At 38.3% G+C, this 20,541-nt stretch overlaps 1 protein-coding gene across 1 annotated transcript; it reads left to right on the top strand.

Moving 5' to 3' along the window:
- The first annotated feature begins 266 nt into the window (after positions 1 to 266).
- On the top strand, positions 267 to 2,472 carry LOC105204166 (transposable element Tc1 transposase). Its single transcript, XM_039456022.1, has 2 exons — positions 267 to 552; positions 775 to 2,472. The coding sequence occupies exons 1-2, from the start codon at positions 267 to 269 to the stop codon at positions 1,476 to 1,478; spliced, it is 990 nt and encodes a 329-aa protein (XP_039311956.1). The 3' UTR covers positions 1,479 to 2,472.
- Positions 2,473 to 20,541: the final 18,069 nt, after the last annotated feature.

Here is a 20,541-nt window from a genome sequence, read left to right as displayed (position 1 = left end):
CTCTTCGACTGTAACGAGAACGCGGTATTATTGACTGCATTACTAATGTTACTTTTTACGTTATGTATTTTTTGAAAGAAAGTCAGAATGAAACAATGCTGATTTGTCTCATATTTGCATTTATTTTAACGCGGGAAGAGAAGAACGTGTAGCCTCCTCCCACTTTAAAATAAATGCGAATCTGACAAAAGACAATCGAGCTGTGGCCAGAGAGAAGTTGTTGGCTAGAGAAAAATTGTGTAGCGTGACATATAGTGCAACCAACAATGCCTCCTCGATACAGTAACGAAGAGTTAGCGAACATGCTGCTTATTTATGGAGAATGCCATCAAAGTGAAAGAAGAGCGGCAGCTTTATACGCGATTCGATATCCCGATAAACGGCACCCGTCACCTTCTCTATTCGGCAGTCTATATCGTCGACTTTGCCAGTCTGGCACTTTACATGAGTCAACACGTCCAAGAAACGTACGTCAACGCGACGAACAAATGATTGACCAAGTAAGGGAGGCTGTGTCAGCAAATCCACACACTAGCACTCGAGCTGTTGCACGTGATTTGAATATTACGCAAACCAGGGTGCACAGAATAATTAAAAAAAATCTGGAATGGCATCCTTATAAACGCCATACAACACAAAAATTGTTTCCACAAGATTTACCTCGTCGCGAAAGATTTTGCGATTGGATCTCAGATCAAGTAAGCATTTATGTAGATAATAAACAGAAAAATTAAAATTTCTATAATTTGAAAAAATAGTAATAATTTAAAACTGTAAAAAATTCAACTGTATTATTATATATTTTTATCGTACAGGTTGACATAGACAATGTTGCACACGACATTTTTTTAAGAAGAATCTTGTGGACGGATGAGTGTACGTTCCGAAGTGATGGTCGTATTAACCGTCACAATGAGCATCACTACGCAGAACAAAATCCGCATTGTCGCAAGGAAACGAATATTCAGGGACATTTTAATGTAAACGTTTGGATGGGAATCGTGGACAACGTAGTCATCGGGCCACATTTTTTCCCGGAAAATATTAATATTACAGCGGAAGTTTATGTGAACTTTTTGGAAAATACTTTGCCAAATTTATTGGCTAATGAGCAATTAAATATCCCCCAAGATGAAATAATTTTCCAACAAGACGGACATCCAGCCCACACGGCACTTCTGACACGGGAAATTTTAAATCATAGATATCCTCAAAGATGGATAGGAATCTACAGTGATCTTCACGAGTGGCCACCACGATCACCTGATCTCACACCCATGGATTTTTTTGCATGGGGATACATACGAGATCAGGTGTATCAGACATTACCACGCACTCGTGAAGATCTAATAAATAAGATACAAGCAGCTAGTCGCAAAATAACACCAGCAATGCTGAATAATGTGCGACAAAGTTTCATGCGCAGAGTAGCATTATGTTTGGAAGACGCAGGAGGCTATTTTGAACATTTATTGTGAAAATTAATAGTTTAATAAATTGTTTTCATTAAAATTTAAAAAAAGTTTTTGATTGAAATACTTCCTTGTGCCCTTAATATTTTTATCTCGCATCTTAGAAATAAACAATATCATCTTCTATCAATTATAAATTATCATTGGCGATATTTATAGAACATTCCGAACATTCAAGGATGTGAATAGCAAATTAATTTTGCTAGCAATCTTTTGCAATTTAAAAATTTTATCAAAATTGAAAACGCTAATAAGCGCGAAAAGTAAAGAAGAGAAAAGAAAAGTTTTATTGTTTATCTTTTTTTAATGTGATAACACTTTAAAATTTAATTTTTTATCTTTATTTATTGTTTTATTTGTTGTTTTCTCCTTTTATATAATAATTGCAGTGATTGCAAGTCCGTCATAAAATTGATAAATTGATAAAAATGCGCGCGATCCACTCGATCGATAACGATTATACCGGTATATGTGTATGCCGTCGTTACCTACTGACCCTGCCTGCCCCTGGCTCCTGCCGTATGCAACCATTTGTGCGTCCTGTATGTATCTGCATCACCCTTTTATGTATATTGAATAAGATACAGAAAGCAAATAGCCAATCCGTAATTATTGATTCAAATGGATTACGGATAGAAAACGGATTCAAAAAAATCCAAAAACTGGATTTAATTTCGTTCCTTTTAATAATCCTAAATATTTTTCAATTATTTCTCGTTTGCTGGGATAAGAATTACTTCTATAATTTTTAACCTTTAAGAATTCTTAAATGAAATACGTTATATTATTATACATACAAATTGGCATATTAGTCTTAATATATCAGTAATACTAAAACTTCCCATAATAGATCGATGCGCTTTTTAACAATTTTAATTACTTTATGTGTTAAGAATATTATGTCAAGTTGTATATAATCCATGAGTAAGGTCTTGCGTACAATGGAGGAATAGAAATGATTATTAAATATTAGAAACAAAAAAATTAGAAATACAGATTAACAGAGGGAAGATTAGGAAAAAGTAGAAAAAAGATGATTTTTATAAATTTTTTTGCGGCATAAGATTTTCAATAAACTGTCTATAACTTTTTTTGCATATTTTTTATAATTTGTAGATGCAGAATTATAAGAAATATGTGAGAAAAGTTATCGACAGTTTATTAAAAGTCTTGTGCCACAGAAAAATTTAAAAAATCAGCTTTTTTCCGCCGATTACATGATCTTCCCCTCTTAAATGTAAAACGCACAGTGAATATAATATTTTATACCTTATTTGTATCTATTGTGCGTTTCGTTTAATATTTATTTCTAAGTTTTTATATGTCTGATATTTAAACCATACAATACATAATCCGTACAGCAAAAAAATATTGTAACAACATTGCAGAAATATTTCATCGCAAGATTGTAATACTGCAGAAATGTTGCGACATATTGCTGCAATGTTTCATCAATATTGCAGCAACGGTAAAATGTCCGCTTTAACAATATTGCTGAAACATTTCACGTAATGTTGCAGCAACATTGTAATATAATGTTTATGCAATATTATGCTCTGCGTACAAGGGAGGAGTACTTGCAACAATATTGCAGCAAAACATTACACAGTGTACAGCAATGGAAGATTACTTGCAGCAATATTGTTGTAACGTTGAAACGTTAATTACTGCAAACTTATGTATTGCATGAATTAAATGTCAAACGTATAAAAAATTAGAAATAAATATTAAACGAAACACACAATAGATACAAATAAAGCATAAAATATTATATTCACTGTGCGTTTTACATTTAAGAGGAGATGGTCATGTAATCGGCAGAAAAAAGCTGATTTTTATAAATTTTTTTGCGGCACAAGACTTTTAATGAACTATCTATAACTTTTCTCAAACATATAAAAATCAACTTTTTTTCTACTTTTTCCTGATCTTTCCTCCCCAGCAAACACAGAAAATAATAGTTATATAACTTGTGTGTGTCACGTTATATAACGAATTTTTACATTCTAGCAATATTGTAGTTATGTAAAATTGAATTGTTGATATTACAACACAATAACTTATAACAGTCATATAACTGCCGTTTATCAAGTTTATATAACAAACATTTTAATTTAATAATATAACTGTTATAAAACTGAATTATTAATACGACTCCTCCCTGCCGAAAATGTGCGATTAAAACCGATTAAAACGGAATCCTTTTTAATTGATTTTAATCTGTTTTAATCAATTCAATCCACGAGCGGATTAAAAAGTAATCGGTTTTAATTATATACGAATCGTAATTGATTTTAATATCGCTTTCGTGAATTATTTAAGTGTAATACATAATATAAAAATTTTTTAAAATTTTAATTCATTTGCATTAAGACTCCTAAATACTCTCAGCGACCACGTTTCAAAATCCTGACATTAGTAGCGAGAAATGATATGCTGAAAATTCTTGCGTGCTATTTTTTAAATAAAAAGCTATTTTGATAAAATAACATTGTACATCATTTTTACTAATTTGTAAAATTGTTCAGAAACTATTTTTTTCTTGACAGTTGTCAAAAATTATTAATTGCCAAAAAAAAAACATAGCTTTTTGACAATTTTACAAATTTGTTAACGTGATTTATAGTGTTGTCATCAAAATATCTATTTAAAAATGATACATAAGAATTGTTAGCGTCTTAACGTGTTACATCGCATTAAAATTTGATTTAATTATAATTTATGAAATTCTGTAATTTCGAATTGAAAAGGATTTAACAAGTGAGTTCTGGCGCCACCACTAGGTGGCCACGCCGTGGGAGATTTTCTCGTGAGACGATTGCGGCCTTATATCTAGGCGCCACGGCGGCCGACTCCCCAGCTCATACTTCAGTGAGACTTTTAGGAGCTGCTTATTGTAACCTCGAGACAAATACTTGCTCTCACTTTTTTCAAATATGATGTGTGTGTGTGTGTGTGTGTGTGTGTGTGAGTGTGTGAGTGTGTGAGTGTGTGTGTGTGTGTGTGTGTACGTGTGTGTGTGAGTGTGTGTATGTGTGAGTGTGTGTACGTGCGCGCGTGTGTGTGTGTGTGTGAGTGTGTGTGTGTGTGTGTGTGTGTGTGTGTGTAGAATGCTGTTCCACATAAAATTTTATATTTTTATGTGTAAATAACAATTTGTATTGTTATTTAATTTTGTACTTGAATGAAATATTTAATTCAAATTTAATCTTTTTTTAATCCTTTTTAACGAAAAGGATACAAAAGATATTTTTTGTAAATTAAACATTTATTACATTTACATTAATGTATTCTGTTTTAATAAATCTATCTGGGTTTCGATTGGGTTCTTATTTTCAATCGGTTTTAATACTGTATTTTCGGTGCAGAAATCCCGATTCGGATTACTTTTTTTTTATCGGTTTTAATCGTACATTTTTGGCAGGGCTGTATAACAAATATGATACAACTGTTATGTAACTGTTATTTTTTTTATGAGTGGGAAATTACAACTAACATCAACATTACATGTAACGCGCATGTTATATTGCGTGTTACTGTCGATTTTATTTTATTAACATTGCCGTTATGTAACTGTGTTTGCTGGGTCGTTAATCTGTATTTCTAATTTTTTTGTTTCTAATATTTAATAATTATTTCTATTTCTCCATTGTACGCAAGACCTTACTTATGGATTATATACAACTTGATATAATATTCTTAACACACAAAGTAAAATTGTTCTAAAAAAACGCATCAATCTATTATGGGAAGTTTTGGTATTACTGATATATTAAGACTAATATGCCAATTTGTATGTATAATAATATAACGTATTTAGTTTAAGAATTCTTAAAGGTTAAAAATTATAGAAGTAATTCTTATTAAATGACCATGTATTTATAATACAATAGAATAGGTCATTATATTTTTCATATTTTTTATATAATGCAATATTGCTAAAGTAATATTGCAAAAAAATATCTTTGTAATATTTCTGCAACATTGCATTGCAACGTGCAACATTGCAACATTGCAGCAATGTTGCTGCAAGCTTTTGTGCGGGAAATTTGCAGCAATTGCTGTAACGTTAGAATGTTAGCAATGTTACTGCAATATTGCAACATTGCAGCAATGTTGCTGCAAGCTTTTGTGCGGGAAATTTGCAGCAATTGCTGTAACGTTAGAATGTTAGCAATGTTACTGCAATATTGCTGCAAGTATTCCTGCATTGCTGTACACTGTGTAATGTTTTGCTGCAATATTATTGCAAGTACTCCTCTATTGTACGCAGAACATAATATTGCATAAACGTTATATTACAATGTTGCTGCAACATTACGTGCAATGTTTCATCAATATTGTTAAAGCGGACATTTTACCGTTGCTACAATATTGCTGAAACGTTGCAGTAATATTTGGCAACATTTCTGCAATATTACAATTTTGCTGCAATATTTTTGTGCTGTACGGGGAATGATAATTATTAATTTGAAATTTATTGATACAATAAACTTTAAACTAATATTGTAAATATTACAAAGAATTTTTTTATTAGCTTTAATTGGATTTATTAATATAACAAATCACTGTTTATTAATATAACATACCTGAATGTATGTTATATTAATAAACAGTGATTTGTTATATTAATAAATTCATAGACATTTCATAGACATTTGTCTATAAATGTATCCCAGGTAGTAAGCTGACATTATTTTAACCACAAAACAATATCTTTGATAACACATTGATATCAAAGTCACGACAAATAACGTCAGCTTACAATCATAATATAATATTTAACTAAATCAAAGAAAAAGTTCATTTTTTTAATAAATATGTTCATAGAATCAATAAACGTATTTTATCTGTATATAAAATTATATAGAAATGATTAATACATTTAATGTACCCATACAGCACAGAAAATTGCAGTAACATTTCAGCAATGTTGCAGATTGCAATGCAATATTTCTGAGACATTGCAAAAACATAAATTAACAATATGCCTGCAACATCTCATGGCATACGCCAGTAATATTCCAGAAACATTGCAATATCATAATTTTTTAATAAAGTAATGGCAATAAAGAGCCAAAGCAGAATATTCGCGTTATAATAACATATTAATTTAACTTTATAATTATTCATCCGCATTTAGCAAACTAAGGTCGGGCGACGTTACTAAATTTTCCGCTAAATCTCTACATTCCTTAACAGTAAAAGGCTTTTAGAGTTGACTGCAAATCGATTAAGCATAGACATCTGCAGACATCCTTTAAATATTGACTCTAAGACATCTAGGAAAAGGTATGTGGTCGCGTGGTGCTGTGTGCATCATAGTATTGTTGAGAAATAAATATTCATAACAATGAAGGAAAGGATGAGAATAAGTCCGTATATGAAGAAACCTTGATCTATATCCCAATAAACAATCAATATTTTTTAATTGTTTTTTTAATTAAAATGTTTTTATATTTAATTTAATTATTGTATTTTATATATATACACACACACACACACACACACACACACGCACACGTACATACATATATATACAGGGTGTCCCAGACTAATGTATAAAGATTACTACGATGAGGTAGAAGGGATCAAGATAAATCAAAAAGTTTAATAGCAGTTTGCAATATTTGCAATAATTTTTGTGTAATAAAATATTAAAGTCAGCCGAATAAGAGCACGCGGAGAGGCAAACGGTTGGTCGCCTGAACTGTAAGATCGCCCGGCTCGACGCGATGCGGTGCCAAGCTATCCTTTCCCTTGCCGCGCGTCACTTACCGTCGCCTACAATCGGGCCGCAGTGGGCGGTTCTACGGCTCAGACGAGCGACCGCTCGTCTCTCCGCGCGCTCTAATTCGGCTGAACTTAATATTTTATTACTCAAAAATTATTGCAAATATCGCAAAATGGTATTAGATTTTTTCATTTATCTCGATCCTTTCTACCTTTTAATCTTTATAAGGTAGATAATCTTTATACATTGGTCTGGGACATCCTGTATATACATATATACAGGGTGTTAGGTAACTACCGCCTGTGGTTTCGTGGATTGATAGATCAAGTAAAACTGAGCAGAAAAGTCCTTTACCATTTTTTAATATTTGCCATAGTTAACGAAAAAAAAATTAATAAAGTCTACGAATAAGCGCGTATCACCGTGCGCAAGGACCGCCCGCCGGTCGCCGAGACGTAGGCAGCCGTGGCTGTAGGCGCAGCGCGGTGAGGAGGGAAAAGCAGCAGTAGCTACGCCCACGAGTTACTGCTGCTTTTCCTTCCTCACCGCGCTAAGCCTACAGCCGCGGCTGCCTACGTCTCATCGACCGGCGGGCGGTCGTTGCGCGCAGTGATACGCGCTTATTTGCAGACTCTATTAATTTTTTTTTTTGTTAACTATGGCAAATATATAAAAAAAATGGTAAAGAACTTTTCTGCTCAGTTTTATTTGATCTATCAATCCACGAAACCACGGGCGGCAGTTATCTGACACCCTGTATATATATATATACAGGGTGTTTCAGACCACCCGTACACCTCTTTTCTCTTCGCAGGATTAGGACCAATCAAAAATATGTTCAGACGAAAGTTGTAGGGTTTCAAAAGATCTATTCAATGATCTTATCAGTTTGACCTTGGATGGCGTCGCCAAGGTCAGATCGAAATCACATTAAGTTTTTTAAATGGAACACCCTATTTTTGATTCCAGAATCTAATAGCTGGTGTCAAGACCTTTCCAAAACACTATAAGAATGTTTATTTTCGTTGACTACTTTCCGAGTTGTGCGGCTTGAAAGTTACACTACCGCCAGCATCAGCATTACTCAAGATGTACCATGTGGTGGTTACTTAGTCGGATTTAATCTTGTGTGTGGGTGTGTGCATACGTGCATGCGTATGTGTATGGGGGAGGAAAAGGGGAGTCAAAGTTTTATGTACTCTGCTTTTGTTTATTAACTGGATTGATTATGTTTGATGATCAATCATGTCCAGATTGACTGTATGCATTTTCCCGTGCTTAGCATTATCCAGAATGAACGACGTGGACGTGACGAGAATTTCATCCCATTGGGGTGCTTGATTCACGTGAGTCCCCTTGCCTCTCACGTTTGGGGTGCTTGATTCACGTGAGTCCCCTTGCCTCTCACGTTTGGGGTGCTTGATTCACGTGAGTCCCCTTGCCTCTCACGTTTGGGGTGCTTGATTCACGTGAGTCCCCTTGCCTCTCACGTTTGGGGTGCTTGATTCACGTGAGTCCCATTACCTCTCACGTTTGGGGTGCTTGATTCACGTGAGTCCCCTTGCCTCTCACGTTTGGGGTGCTTGATTCACGTGAGTCCCCTTGCCCCTCACGTTTGGGGTGCTTGATTCACGTGAGTCCCCTTGCCTCTCACGTTTGGGGTGCTTGATTCACGTGAGTCCCCTTGCCTCTCACGTTTGGGGTGCTTGATTCACGTGAGTCCCCTTGCCTCTCACGTTCGGGAATGAATGAGTGTATGTTTTGTTAAGCGACTAAATGTTCAAAGTGAGCACCATTCTCTGCGATGCAAGCATCAACTCTATTTTGAAAATCATTGGTTGCTCGAAGAATTTCCTTGGCACGTAAGGATCGAATTGCTTCACTTATTCTACGAATCATATTATCCCTCGTAGTCGGACGTTCATGATAGACCAAGTTTTTTATCCTTCCCCAGAAATAATAATCAAGGACGGTGAGATCTGGTGATCGGGGTGGATAATTGATTGGACCGTATTTGCCTATCCACTTGTCGGGGAACATGGTATTTAATGCCGCACGAGCAACTCTCGATGTATGAGACGGACATGCATCTTGTTGGAACCACATGTTCAGGCGCAATTGCAGAGGAATATTTTCTAGTAAGACAGGAAGATCTGTCATTATCAAGGCGGAATATCTATCACCGTTTAGATTTTCGTCAAAGAAAACAGGACCTATGATTTGACTTCCAATAATTCCACACCAAACATTGACTTTCCAAATGGTTTGATGATCTACTTCTCTCAACCAGTGAGGATTATTTTGTGCCCAATAACGAGAGTTCCAAGTATTAACAGATCCATCACTTTTAAGTGTACATTCGTCAGAAAATAAAATTTTCAAGTGGAAATCAAGTGGTTGCTGTCTTATAAAGTTGCAAAATACAAGTCTCTGTCTAATATCGTTATAATTCAACGCTTGATGAACAGACATTCTGTAAGGGTGAAATTTGTTATTTTTTAGAATGCGCCAAACACTGATTTTACTAACACCAGAATCTTGTTCTCGTCGTCTTAAAGAATCATAAGGGTTCAATTCTGTCGATGCAAGAATTTCCACTGTTCTTTCATCCATAATCGGACGACGAATTTGTGTACCTTTGTTATGTTGAGGCTGAACGACACCTTTAATTTTGATTCGTTTAGCCAAACGTGAAAAAACATTTCGCGAGTGAGGAGTCCGATCAGGATAACGTTCCCGCCAGAATCTTTCCGCTGCAATGAATGTACCTCGACACTCACCTAAAATTAGCAGCATATCATATGCTTCTTCATTGGAATAGGACATGGCTAAATAAACCTAGACTAATAAAGAGGGTCGGATTTTTGTTGCGCGATTGATACTGATATGACGGTTATTGAAGACGTAGGTGACAAGTTTGAGAGAGTTATTGTCACTCGTGTTGAGTTGAGTCACAATAGCGTTGTGGTGAATACATCTCTACTACATCCTATGCAAATAACAATATGTATAAAATCACGAGTTAGACATCGTTACGCAGAAAGCCGCGCTCGTTATTGCTCGTGTGCTACCGTTAAAGTAATAATGTAATTACATAATATTATGACATACATATGTATGTGACTATCTACGGTCACGACAGCTAACTTTCACGATTTTTCATGATCTGTTTTTGTTGGCCCGGCTCGCGTGTTTACTTTCTTTGTGTCGGCTGCACGGCTTTCTGCGTAACGCGTGATTTTATATTGTCATTTTCATGGTGTTGGCGGTAGTGTAACTTTCAAGCCGCACAACTCGGAAAGTAGTCAACGAAAATAAACTTTCTTGTAGTGTTTTGGAAAGGTCTTGACACCAGCTATTAGATTCTGGAATCAAAAATAGGGATTTTCATTTAAAAAACTTAATGTGATTTCGATCTGACCTTGGCGACGCCATCCAAGGTCAAACTGATAAGATCATTGAATAGATCTTTTGAAACCCTACAACTTTCTTCTGAACATATTTTTGATTGGTCCTAATCCTGCGAAGAAAAAAGGGGTGTACGGGTGGTCTGAAACACCCTATATATATATATATATATATATATATACACTACTCAAAAGAAAATAGGGAACACTTTCCAGATACCAAAAATTAGGCTATTTTCAAATGACTGTAACTCGGTGAAAAATCATCGTAGATAAAAAATAAAAAAAGCATTTTGAAGCTTGAAGATCCAACTTTAACGCTCTATCAGCAGATTTTCAAAATTCTTTTAACTTCCGTGTCTCATGCAGTAAAAAAGCACACCCTGTTTTGTTCCTTAAAATTTCGTATATTTGACACTTTGCAGCTCGACCAACAAATTTTTTTCGAACAATTCAAGTAAAGCTTCATAAACTACAACATTTTGCCTACAAAATGCTTTTTTTAAAATTTCTCTACGATTTTTTTTGACCGAGTTACGCTACTTTGAAGCTAAACCTGCATTTTTTACAAATGATATCCGTACTCCGTGAAAAATCATCGTAGACAAAAAATCAAAAAACCATTTTAAAGCTCGAAGTTCCAGCTTTAACATGCTGTTAATGGTTTTCAAAAATTTTCTCAATTTCTTAGTACTATGCCCCAAAAAAGATACACTGTTTTTTCCTTAAAATAACGTATTTTTAACAGCCTGTAGCTCAATAAAAAAATTTTTCTCGACAAATCCAATGCAAGTGCCATAAAGTATGACATTTTCTCTACAAAATGCTTTTTTTAAAGTTTTCTCTACGATTTTTTTTGACCGAGTTACAAGACTTTGAAGATATACATTTTTTACAGTACATTTTTCCGAAAAATGACGTCTACCGCCGACATTAGCATTACCCAATGTGCACCACGTGGAGGTTGTCGGTCGGATTTTTGCACATCGTGTGTGTGTGTGTGAGTGTGTGTATGTGTGTGTGTGTGTGTGTGTGTGTGTGTGTGTGTGTGTGTGTGTGCGTGTGTATGTATGTATCACAGCAGAGATACGGACCCCGCAGTTCGTCACTTCTGCAGTATTTAATGACTCCAAACCCTCTCTGCTGTGTGTGTATGCGCTCGCGCGCATGAGAGTTCAATAGTGTGTATTTCCTCCTCTCTGATCAATTACTGCTTGCAAGCGTTCTCGCATATTTATACATCTTGCAATACGATCTTGCGGAATGTTGTGCCAAATTTCCGTTAAAATTTCTCCCAATTCTTCTAAATTTCGCGGCTGTTCCTTGCGACGCCTTAATCGTCGTTCCATTTCATCCCAAATGTGCTCGATTGGATTTAAGTCCGGGCTATTGGCGGGATGATTTAACAGTCTAATTGCGTGTCGTTGAAAAAAACGTCGCGTTATATTCGCCGTATGAGGTCGAGCGTTGTCCTGCATAAAAATAAAGTTCCGACAGGTTCGATTTAATAGCAAAACGTGTGGTCGTAGAATATCGTTGATATAACGAACACCCGTCATTGCCGGAGGTGGCAGGATCACTAGATCACTTCGTCTTGTAAGTGATATACACCCCCACACCATCACGGAACCGCCGTTGTAGGATCGTATTGGCTTAACGCAACGTCGATCATAGCGTTCATTTCGTCGATGCCAAGTACGTATACGAGCATCATTGCCATAAAGGCAAAAACATGATTCGTCGGAGAAATATACATTTCTCCAATCCTGTGAACTGTAAACATATAGTCGTCTTAGTCTAAAAAAATCTCTTTTTAGACAAAGATGACCATATGTAAACATTGCATGCTCAATACAATAAAATTTTGTTTAGTACGCCGGCGATTCTCGCAGTGTGATAAGCGACACGGAATTTTCAAAATGCCGCGTAGACATTTATCGGCCGTAGAAGTTGCACGCATAATTGCGCTTTTGCAACAAGGTTTTAGTATGCGTTATGTGGCGCAAGATATTGGTGCATCTGTGTCCGTAGTGAGTAGAGTTTGGTTACGATATCAAGACACGGGAAATTACACGAGACGTGAAGGTAGTGATCGTTCTCGATTAACGACAAATAGACAAGATCGAGCCATTGTTCGTTATGAATTAGAAAGACGAATAATTACCGCAAGAAACATTCGTAATGACATTCATTTGCGCCATGTGTGCGAACAAACAATTCGCAACCGTTTGAGAGAAGCCGGTCTTCGTTCTCGTGTTCGTGCACAAGTACCAAGACTCACACTCGTACATCGCCAAGTACGTTATCAATTTGCGCGCGATCACATAAATTGGACCGCTAGGGATTGGAGAAATGTATATTTCTCCGACGAATCACGTTTTTGCCATTATGGCAATGATGCTCGTATACGTACTTGGCATCGACGAAATGAACGCTATGATCGACGTTGCGTTATGCCAATACGATCCTACAACGGCGGTTCCGTGATGGTGTGGGGGTGTATATCACTTACAAGACGAAGTGATCTAGTGATCCTGCCACCTCCGGCAATGACGGGTGTTCGTTATATCAACGATATTCTACGACCACACGTTTTGCTATTAAATCGAACCTGTCGGAACTTTATTTTTATGCAGGACAACGCTCGACCTCATACGGCGAATATAACGCGACGTTTTTTTCAACGACACGCAATTAGACTGTTAAATCATCCCGCCAATAGCCCGGACTTAAATCCAATCGAGCACATTTGGGATGAAATGGAACGACGATTAAGGCGTCGCGAGGAACAGCCGCGAAATTTAGAAGAATTGGGAGAAATTTTAACGGAAATTTGGCACAACATTCCGCAAGATCGTATTGCAAGATGTATAAATATGCGAGAACGCTTGCAAGCAGTAATTGATCAGAGAGGAGGAAATACACACTATTGAACTCTCATGCGCGCGAGCGCATACACACACAGCAGAGAGGGTTTGGAGTCATTAAATACTGCAGAAGTGACGAACTGCGGGGTCCTTATCTCTGCTGTGATACATACACACACACACACACACACACACACACACACACACACACACACACACACACACACACACACACACTCACACACACACACACACGATGTGCAAAAATCCGACCGACAACCTCCACGTGGTGCACATTGGGTAATGCTAATGTCGGCGGTAGACGTCATTTTTCGGAAAAATGTACTGTAAAAAATGTATATCTTCAAAGTCTTGTAACTCGGTCAAAAAAATCGTAGAGAAAACTTTAAAAAAAGCATTTTGTAGAGAAAATGTCATACTTTATGGCACTTGCATTGGATTTGTCGAGAAAAATTTTTTTATTGAGCTACAGGCTGTTAAAAATACGTTATTTTAAGGAAAAAACAGTGTATCTTTTTTGGGGCATAGTACTAAGAAATTGAGAAAATTTTTGAAAACTATTTACAGCATGTTAAAGCTGGAACTTCGAGCTTTAAAATGGTTTTTTGATTTTTTGTTTACGATGATTTTTCACGGAGTACGGATATCATTTGTAAAAAATGCAGGTTTAGCTTCAAAGTAGCGTAACTCGGTCAAAAAAAATCGTAGAGAAATTTTAAAAAAAGCATTTTGTAGGCAAAATTTTGTAGTTTATGAAGCTTTACTTGAATTGTTCGAAAAAAATTTGTTGGTCGAGCTGCAAAGTGTCAAATATACGAAATTTTAAGGAACAAAACAGGGTGTGCTTTTTTACTGCATAAGACAAGGAAGTTAAAAGAATTTTGAAAATCTGCTGATAGAGCGTTAAAGTTGGATCTTCAAGCTTCAAAATGCTTTTTTTATTTTTTATCTACGATGATTTTTCACCGAGTTACAGTCATTTGAAAATAGCCTAATTTTTGGTGTCTGGAAAGTGTCCCCTATTTTCTTTTGAGTAGTGTATATATATATATATATATATATATATATATATATATATATATATATATATATATATACATACACATATATACATTAGGGTGGTTTTTATTTTGGATATCTTTGAATTTTTATGCTCCCAGTGGTTTAAACGCTTCCAAATTAATAAAAGAAAATTGCCTAAAAATTTGAGCTTTTAATATTAACTCTAAGATAGTCCGCATGACCGCTTACGTTTCTTATGGAAATAACATGTAAAAAACTTCTTTTATTCTTCAAAATTTTATATGTCTTTTACGAATCATCCTAAAATTATAAGAAGTAAATATTTTTGTAGAGAATTTAACGCTCTACAGAAAAGGTCTTATGATTTTTCGGTAAGTCTACTGGTTCAAAAGTTATTCGAGGTCAAAGTTCAATTAAAATAAAATCATAATTTTTTTTAAGTATATTTATAAAATAAACAGTTGTACCATAAAATATATAACAATGTAATATATATTACAATGTAATATATTACAATATAATATATATTACAATGTAATATATATTACAATGTAATATATTTTATAGTACAACTGTTTATTTTGTAAATATACTTGAAAACATTGATGAATTTACTTTAATTGAATTTTGACCTCGAATAACTTTTGAACCAGTAGACTTACCGAAAAATCATAAGATCTTTTCTGTAGAGCATTAAATTCTCTACAAAAATATCTACTTCTCATAATTTTAGGATCATTTGTAAAGGACATATAAAATTTCAAAGAATAAAAGAAGTTTTTTACATGTTATTTCCATAAGAAACTTAGGTGGTCATGCGAACTATCGACATATAAAATTTCAAAGAATAAAATAAGTTTTTTACATGTTATTTCCATAAGAAACTTAGGTGGTCATGCGGACTATCTTAGAGTTGATATTAAGAGCTCAAATTTTTAGAGAATTTTTTTTATTAATTTGGAAGCGTTTAAACCACTGGGAGCATAAAAATTCGAAAATATCCAAAATAAAGACCACCCTAATATATCCAAAATAAAGACCACCCTAATATATATATATATATATATATATATACAGGATGTCAGGTAACTACCGCCCGTGATTTCGTGGATTGATAGATCAAGTAAAACTGAGCAGAAAAGTCCTTTACCATTTTTTAATATTTGCCATAGTTAACGAAAAAAAAATTAATGAGTTCAGCGAATAAGCGCGTATCACTGCGCGCAAGGACCGCCCGCCGGTCGCCGAGACGTAGGCAGCCGCGACTGTAGGCGCGGCGCTGTGCGGTGAGGAGGGAAAAGCAGCAGTAGCTATGGTCTGCGAGCGGCGCGGCAAGGAGGGAGAAGTAGCAATGGGTACTCGCAGGCTGCAGCTACTGTTGCTTTTCCCTCCTCATCGCACAGCGCCTACAGCCGCGGCTGCCTATGTCGACCGGCGGGCGGTCCTTGCGCGCGGTGATGCGCGCTTATTTGCAGACGTTATTAATTTTTTTTTTCGTTAACTATGGCAAATATTAAAAAATGGTGAAGAACTTTTCTGTTCAGTTTTACTTAATCTATCAATCCATGAAACCACGGGCGGTAGTTACCTGACACCCTGTATATATATATATATATATATATATATATATATATATATATATATATATATATATATATATATATGTATGTATGTATGTATGTATGTATTTATGTATGTATGTATGTATATATGCACATATTAAGTCTATTAATTATTGATGCTTAATATGTGCATAAATGAAAACGGTGAACATTTTGAACACTAAATCAATTTGTAAAAATAATTTTATAATTAACTTAAATTTTAATATTATTCTTAATGTTAATGTTATTATTATTGTTAATGTTATTTATTATTTAAATATTCAAATTATATAAATTCAAAAACAAATTTGAAATGTTATAAGAATGAACAATATGCTATAAGAATAAACAATTTTATTACAAATATAATTATGACATTATTTCATTATAAATATATGTTAGAGCTAAGGATAATTCCCACTCGGAGAATCAGTTAAACAAGGCGAGATCTTTAACTAGGCGTTTATTGCACATAGAAATACAGGAGGGGAAAAATCGCCGTGACAATCGTGTCTGCCGCGAGAGACGAACTGTATGTAGAGAGGAAAGAGATACCGCAGATGGCGGTGCTATGCAATCGTGGCGAGCCACCTATACCTAACACTTCCCCTCGAGCCGATTGCTACTAAAAAAAAAAAAACGTACATTTTTACTACTTCAGTGCTCGAAATAGGAAGACCACTGCTTAAAACGATACTGTGCTTGATCTTAATCAGAACAGTCAATTCAAATCACTAAGTCCGGCCAACTTTGCACACTTGACGTGCTTGGCTTTCACTAGTCCCTTAGTCAGGAAGTCAGCGGCCTGGTCCTCGGTGGATATGTGTTTCAGACGTAGCTCCTTTCGCTCAGTAGCTTCTCGAACGAAGTGGTGGCGTATATCGATATGTTTGCTCCTCGCATGATATACAGGGTTTTCCGCCAGCTTCAGTGCGCTTTGGTTATCGCAGTAGATCATCACGTCGCTCAGATCGTTGAATCCGAGTTCGTTTAAGAAACGTCGTAGGAAGATGGCTTCCTTGGAACTCTCCGACAGAGCAATATACTCCGCTTCCGTCGTCGACAAGGCCACCGTCCGCTGTTTCCTGGACTCCCAGGATACCGGTCCTCCGTTGAGCATGAAAATGTACCCGGAGAAGGATCTCCTGTCTTCAGCGTTGCCCCAATCTGCGTCAGCAAAACCGACGATCGGCCCAGAGTTGGAGCCATAGGTCAATCCCACATCGATGGTCCCTTTTAGGTATCGTAATACCCGCTTCGCTGCCTTCCAGTGGTCCAAGCTGAAACAATTATTGTACTGTCCGAGGTAACTCACCGCGAACGAGATATCAGGTCGAGTGGTCGAAGCCAGGTAAGTTAGCGCCCCGACTAATTCGCGATACGGCAACTTCAGGTCATCGTCAGATTGATTTTTGTTCTTCTCCAGCTTCAACCCGGAGGTCACCGGAGTAGCTACTGTGCTGCAATCCGTCATCCCAAATCGCTCCAGTACGCTGCGGATGTACCCAGGTTGGCACATCGTTAATCTTCCATCTGATTGATTGAATTCTATGCCGAGGCATTGTTTCGCAGGACCGAGGTTCTTGATCCTGAAGTGTTTTCCCAATCCTCGTCTCAGTTCAGCTATCTTCTCGCGATTCCGGGAAGCAATCAGTATGTCATCGACATACGTAGCGATCAGTGTGATGTCTTCTCCGGAGCCCACGTAGAACAGACAAGGATCACCCTTTGATGATGTAGCGCCCAACTTCTTTAGGGTACTGCTAAGTTCCTCGTACCAATCTCTACCGGCTTGAGGTAGTCCGTAGAGAGATTTCTTTAGCAAACAGAATCTCCTTCCTTTATGCAAGTCCGAAAGCATCTTCTTCGCCTTCGTTCCGACGTCGGTCTGATCTTCAGAATCAATGATATCTTGCAGAATTCTTTCCAGCTCTCGTGGCGGATGCATGTAAACGTCTCTCTTCAGACGTCCATTTAGATATGCGGTCTCGACATCGAGTTGTTCGATCGTCATCCCGTATCTAGCGGCCAGGGATGCCATAAGACGTATGCTGCCCGTTCGAGCCACTGGTGCGAATGTCTCCGCGAATCGGATGCCGAGTCGTCGCTTGAAGCCTTGAGCGACTAAGCGCGCCTTGCGCTTCTCAAGTTTACCATACGGACTGAACTTGTTCCTCAGAATAATTCGGCTTCCCACGACGTCCTCTTCACCGGGTCGCTCCACCAATGTCCACGTCTCATTCATCAAGATGCTCTTCATCTCGGTTGCGATCGCTTGACGCCATTCATCAGCATCCTCACCGTTCATGGCTTCCTTCATAGGAACCTCCGACAAAAACGCTTGATGCGTTTCCTCGACGTTCGCGGCAGAGTCCTTTGCAGCGTGATACTGCTTCGTCGGTCTTCCCCTCGAACCAGATCGGATGATCCTGGGTCGACCAGGGCCTCTCCGCGCGGTCGCCTCGATGACGCCTTGTTCGGGAGCTTCTTCGTTGGCACTCTGAAAAGTATCTTCGTTTGGATCGTCGTCATCCTCGTCAGAAGACTCGTCGTTCTCGAGAAGTTCTTCTCCTCCTTCGTCGACGTTTTCCTCGACTGGCTTCGGCAGGGACTCAAATTCCACGAACTCTTGTGATTTCGTCGCGTTTTCTTCGGGCTTGTTTCCATCGCTTACGATCGAGTACGGCGGTACGTCCTCCATGAACCGTACATCACGGGTGATCAGCACTTGTTGCTTCACCGACGACCAGACGCGGTACGCCTTCGATTCATCCGCATAGCCCAGGAAGATTCCCTCTTGTCCTCGCGAATCAAACTTCCCCTTCCCTGGATCTCTGTCAAGGTAAAACACCTTGCACCCAAACACCCTGAAGCATGAGATGTCTGGCACCTTTCCCGTCCAGACCTCGTAGGGCGTTCGACCATTCAGGCTCTTGGTGGGTAATCGGTTCCTGGTATAGTTAGCAGTGTTCACCGCTTCGGCCCAAAACGAATTAGGTAGCTTTGATTCCTTTAGGAGACATCTAGCCATCTCGTTGAGTGTGCGAATTCTCCTTTCCGCTGTACCGTTTTGTTCGGGATTGTGTGGTACTGTCAGTCTCCTGGAAATCCCCTTTTTCTTTAGAAAATCGTTGAATTCGTTGCTAGTATACTCACGCCCATTATCGGATTGCAGGCACTTCAGCTTGACGCCCTTCTGGTTCTCGACGAGAGACACGTACTCAGTCGTTGCTCTGTACACTTCAGCCTTCGATTTCAGGAATCGGATCTCGCACCAACCGGAGCAATCGTCGATAAATTCGACGAAGTACCTCGCTCCGCCGAGAGACGTCTCCCTCATTGGACCGCAAACGTCGGTGTGCACTAGATCCAGGATCTGCGTTTCACGCTCCGACTTCCTGGGGAATGGGGTCCTCGTCATTTTTCCTTGCAGGCAGACATCGCAATCTAGCTTCTCGTCGAGGCTGTGGAGCCGGATGCCTTTCACAAGTCCACTCCGAACGGCGTTCGAGATGTCGCGCGCATTCGCGTGACCCAACCGTCTATGTAACAACCCGAGCGGCACCTTCTCACTCGAATCCGAGGAGATCGTACGCGCGTCTTGTCCGAATTCGCGCACGTAATATAGCCCATCGATCCTGGGAGCGTCCAACACCGCGTTTCCCTCTTGATCGATTACGGTGGCGCCGTTTCCGCGAAATCTAACCTCGAAACCGAGATCCGTAATTTTTCCGACCAATAACAAGTTCGTTCGCAAGCTCGGGACCAATGACGCGTTGTCCAAGGTTACGTTCTTTCTTTGCCCCCGCACGTTAGCAGAAAAATGAGCCTTGCCCGTTCCGGCCGTGTCGGTGGTTTCACTGTTCGCGAGGTTCAGCGTGCCGCACTTCGTGTCGTACATTTCCCGGAAATGTGTTGCCGCGTTGCAGAAGTGAGAGGTCGCGCCGCTGTCCAGGCACCACTTCAAACTCGGACCGTTCACACGGTTTGCCGAAACGTTAAGACACACGTCGTCCGCGCATTTTGCGTCCTCCGCGCTCTGACTCTTATTTGGACAATTTTTCGCGCGGTGTCCCGTTTTCTTACACTTGAAGCAACGAATCGAGTCGTCAGGCTTGCCACTCTTTTTACCGTCACCTCTGTTCGGGTTCGATCTATTTTGTTTCTGTCCGCCGCTGTTTCTTCTCGCGAACATGGCGCCCGACGACACATCGCGCACATCACTCTTTCGAGCGTCGTTCTCCTCGACGATCTTTATGCGTAACGCTTCCGGCTTGGGTAGATCGTCGCGCGACTCGATTGCGCACCGGAAGTTTTCGTAAGACGCCGGTAGGCTGTACAGCAATAGGATGGTCAGCAGATCCTCGTTGACGTCGACGCCCATATCGCTCAGCTTGTCCACGGAGTCGAAGA

This window comes from Solenopsis invicta, chromosome 12 (genome assembly GCF_016802725.1).
Source record: "Solenopsis invicta isolate M01_SB chromosome 12, UNIL_Sinv_3.0, whole genome shotgun sequence".
Taxonomy (NCBI): domain Eukaryota; kingdom Metazoa; phylum Arthropoda; class Insecta; order Hymenoptera; family Formicidae; genus Solenopsis; species Solenopsis invicta.
The sequence above is the reverse complement of the archived record's forward strand: the minus strand, read 5'-3'. Positions and strand labels throughout refer to the sequence as shown.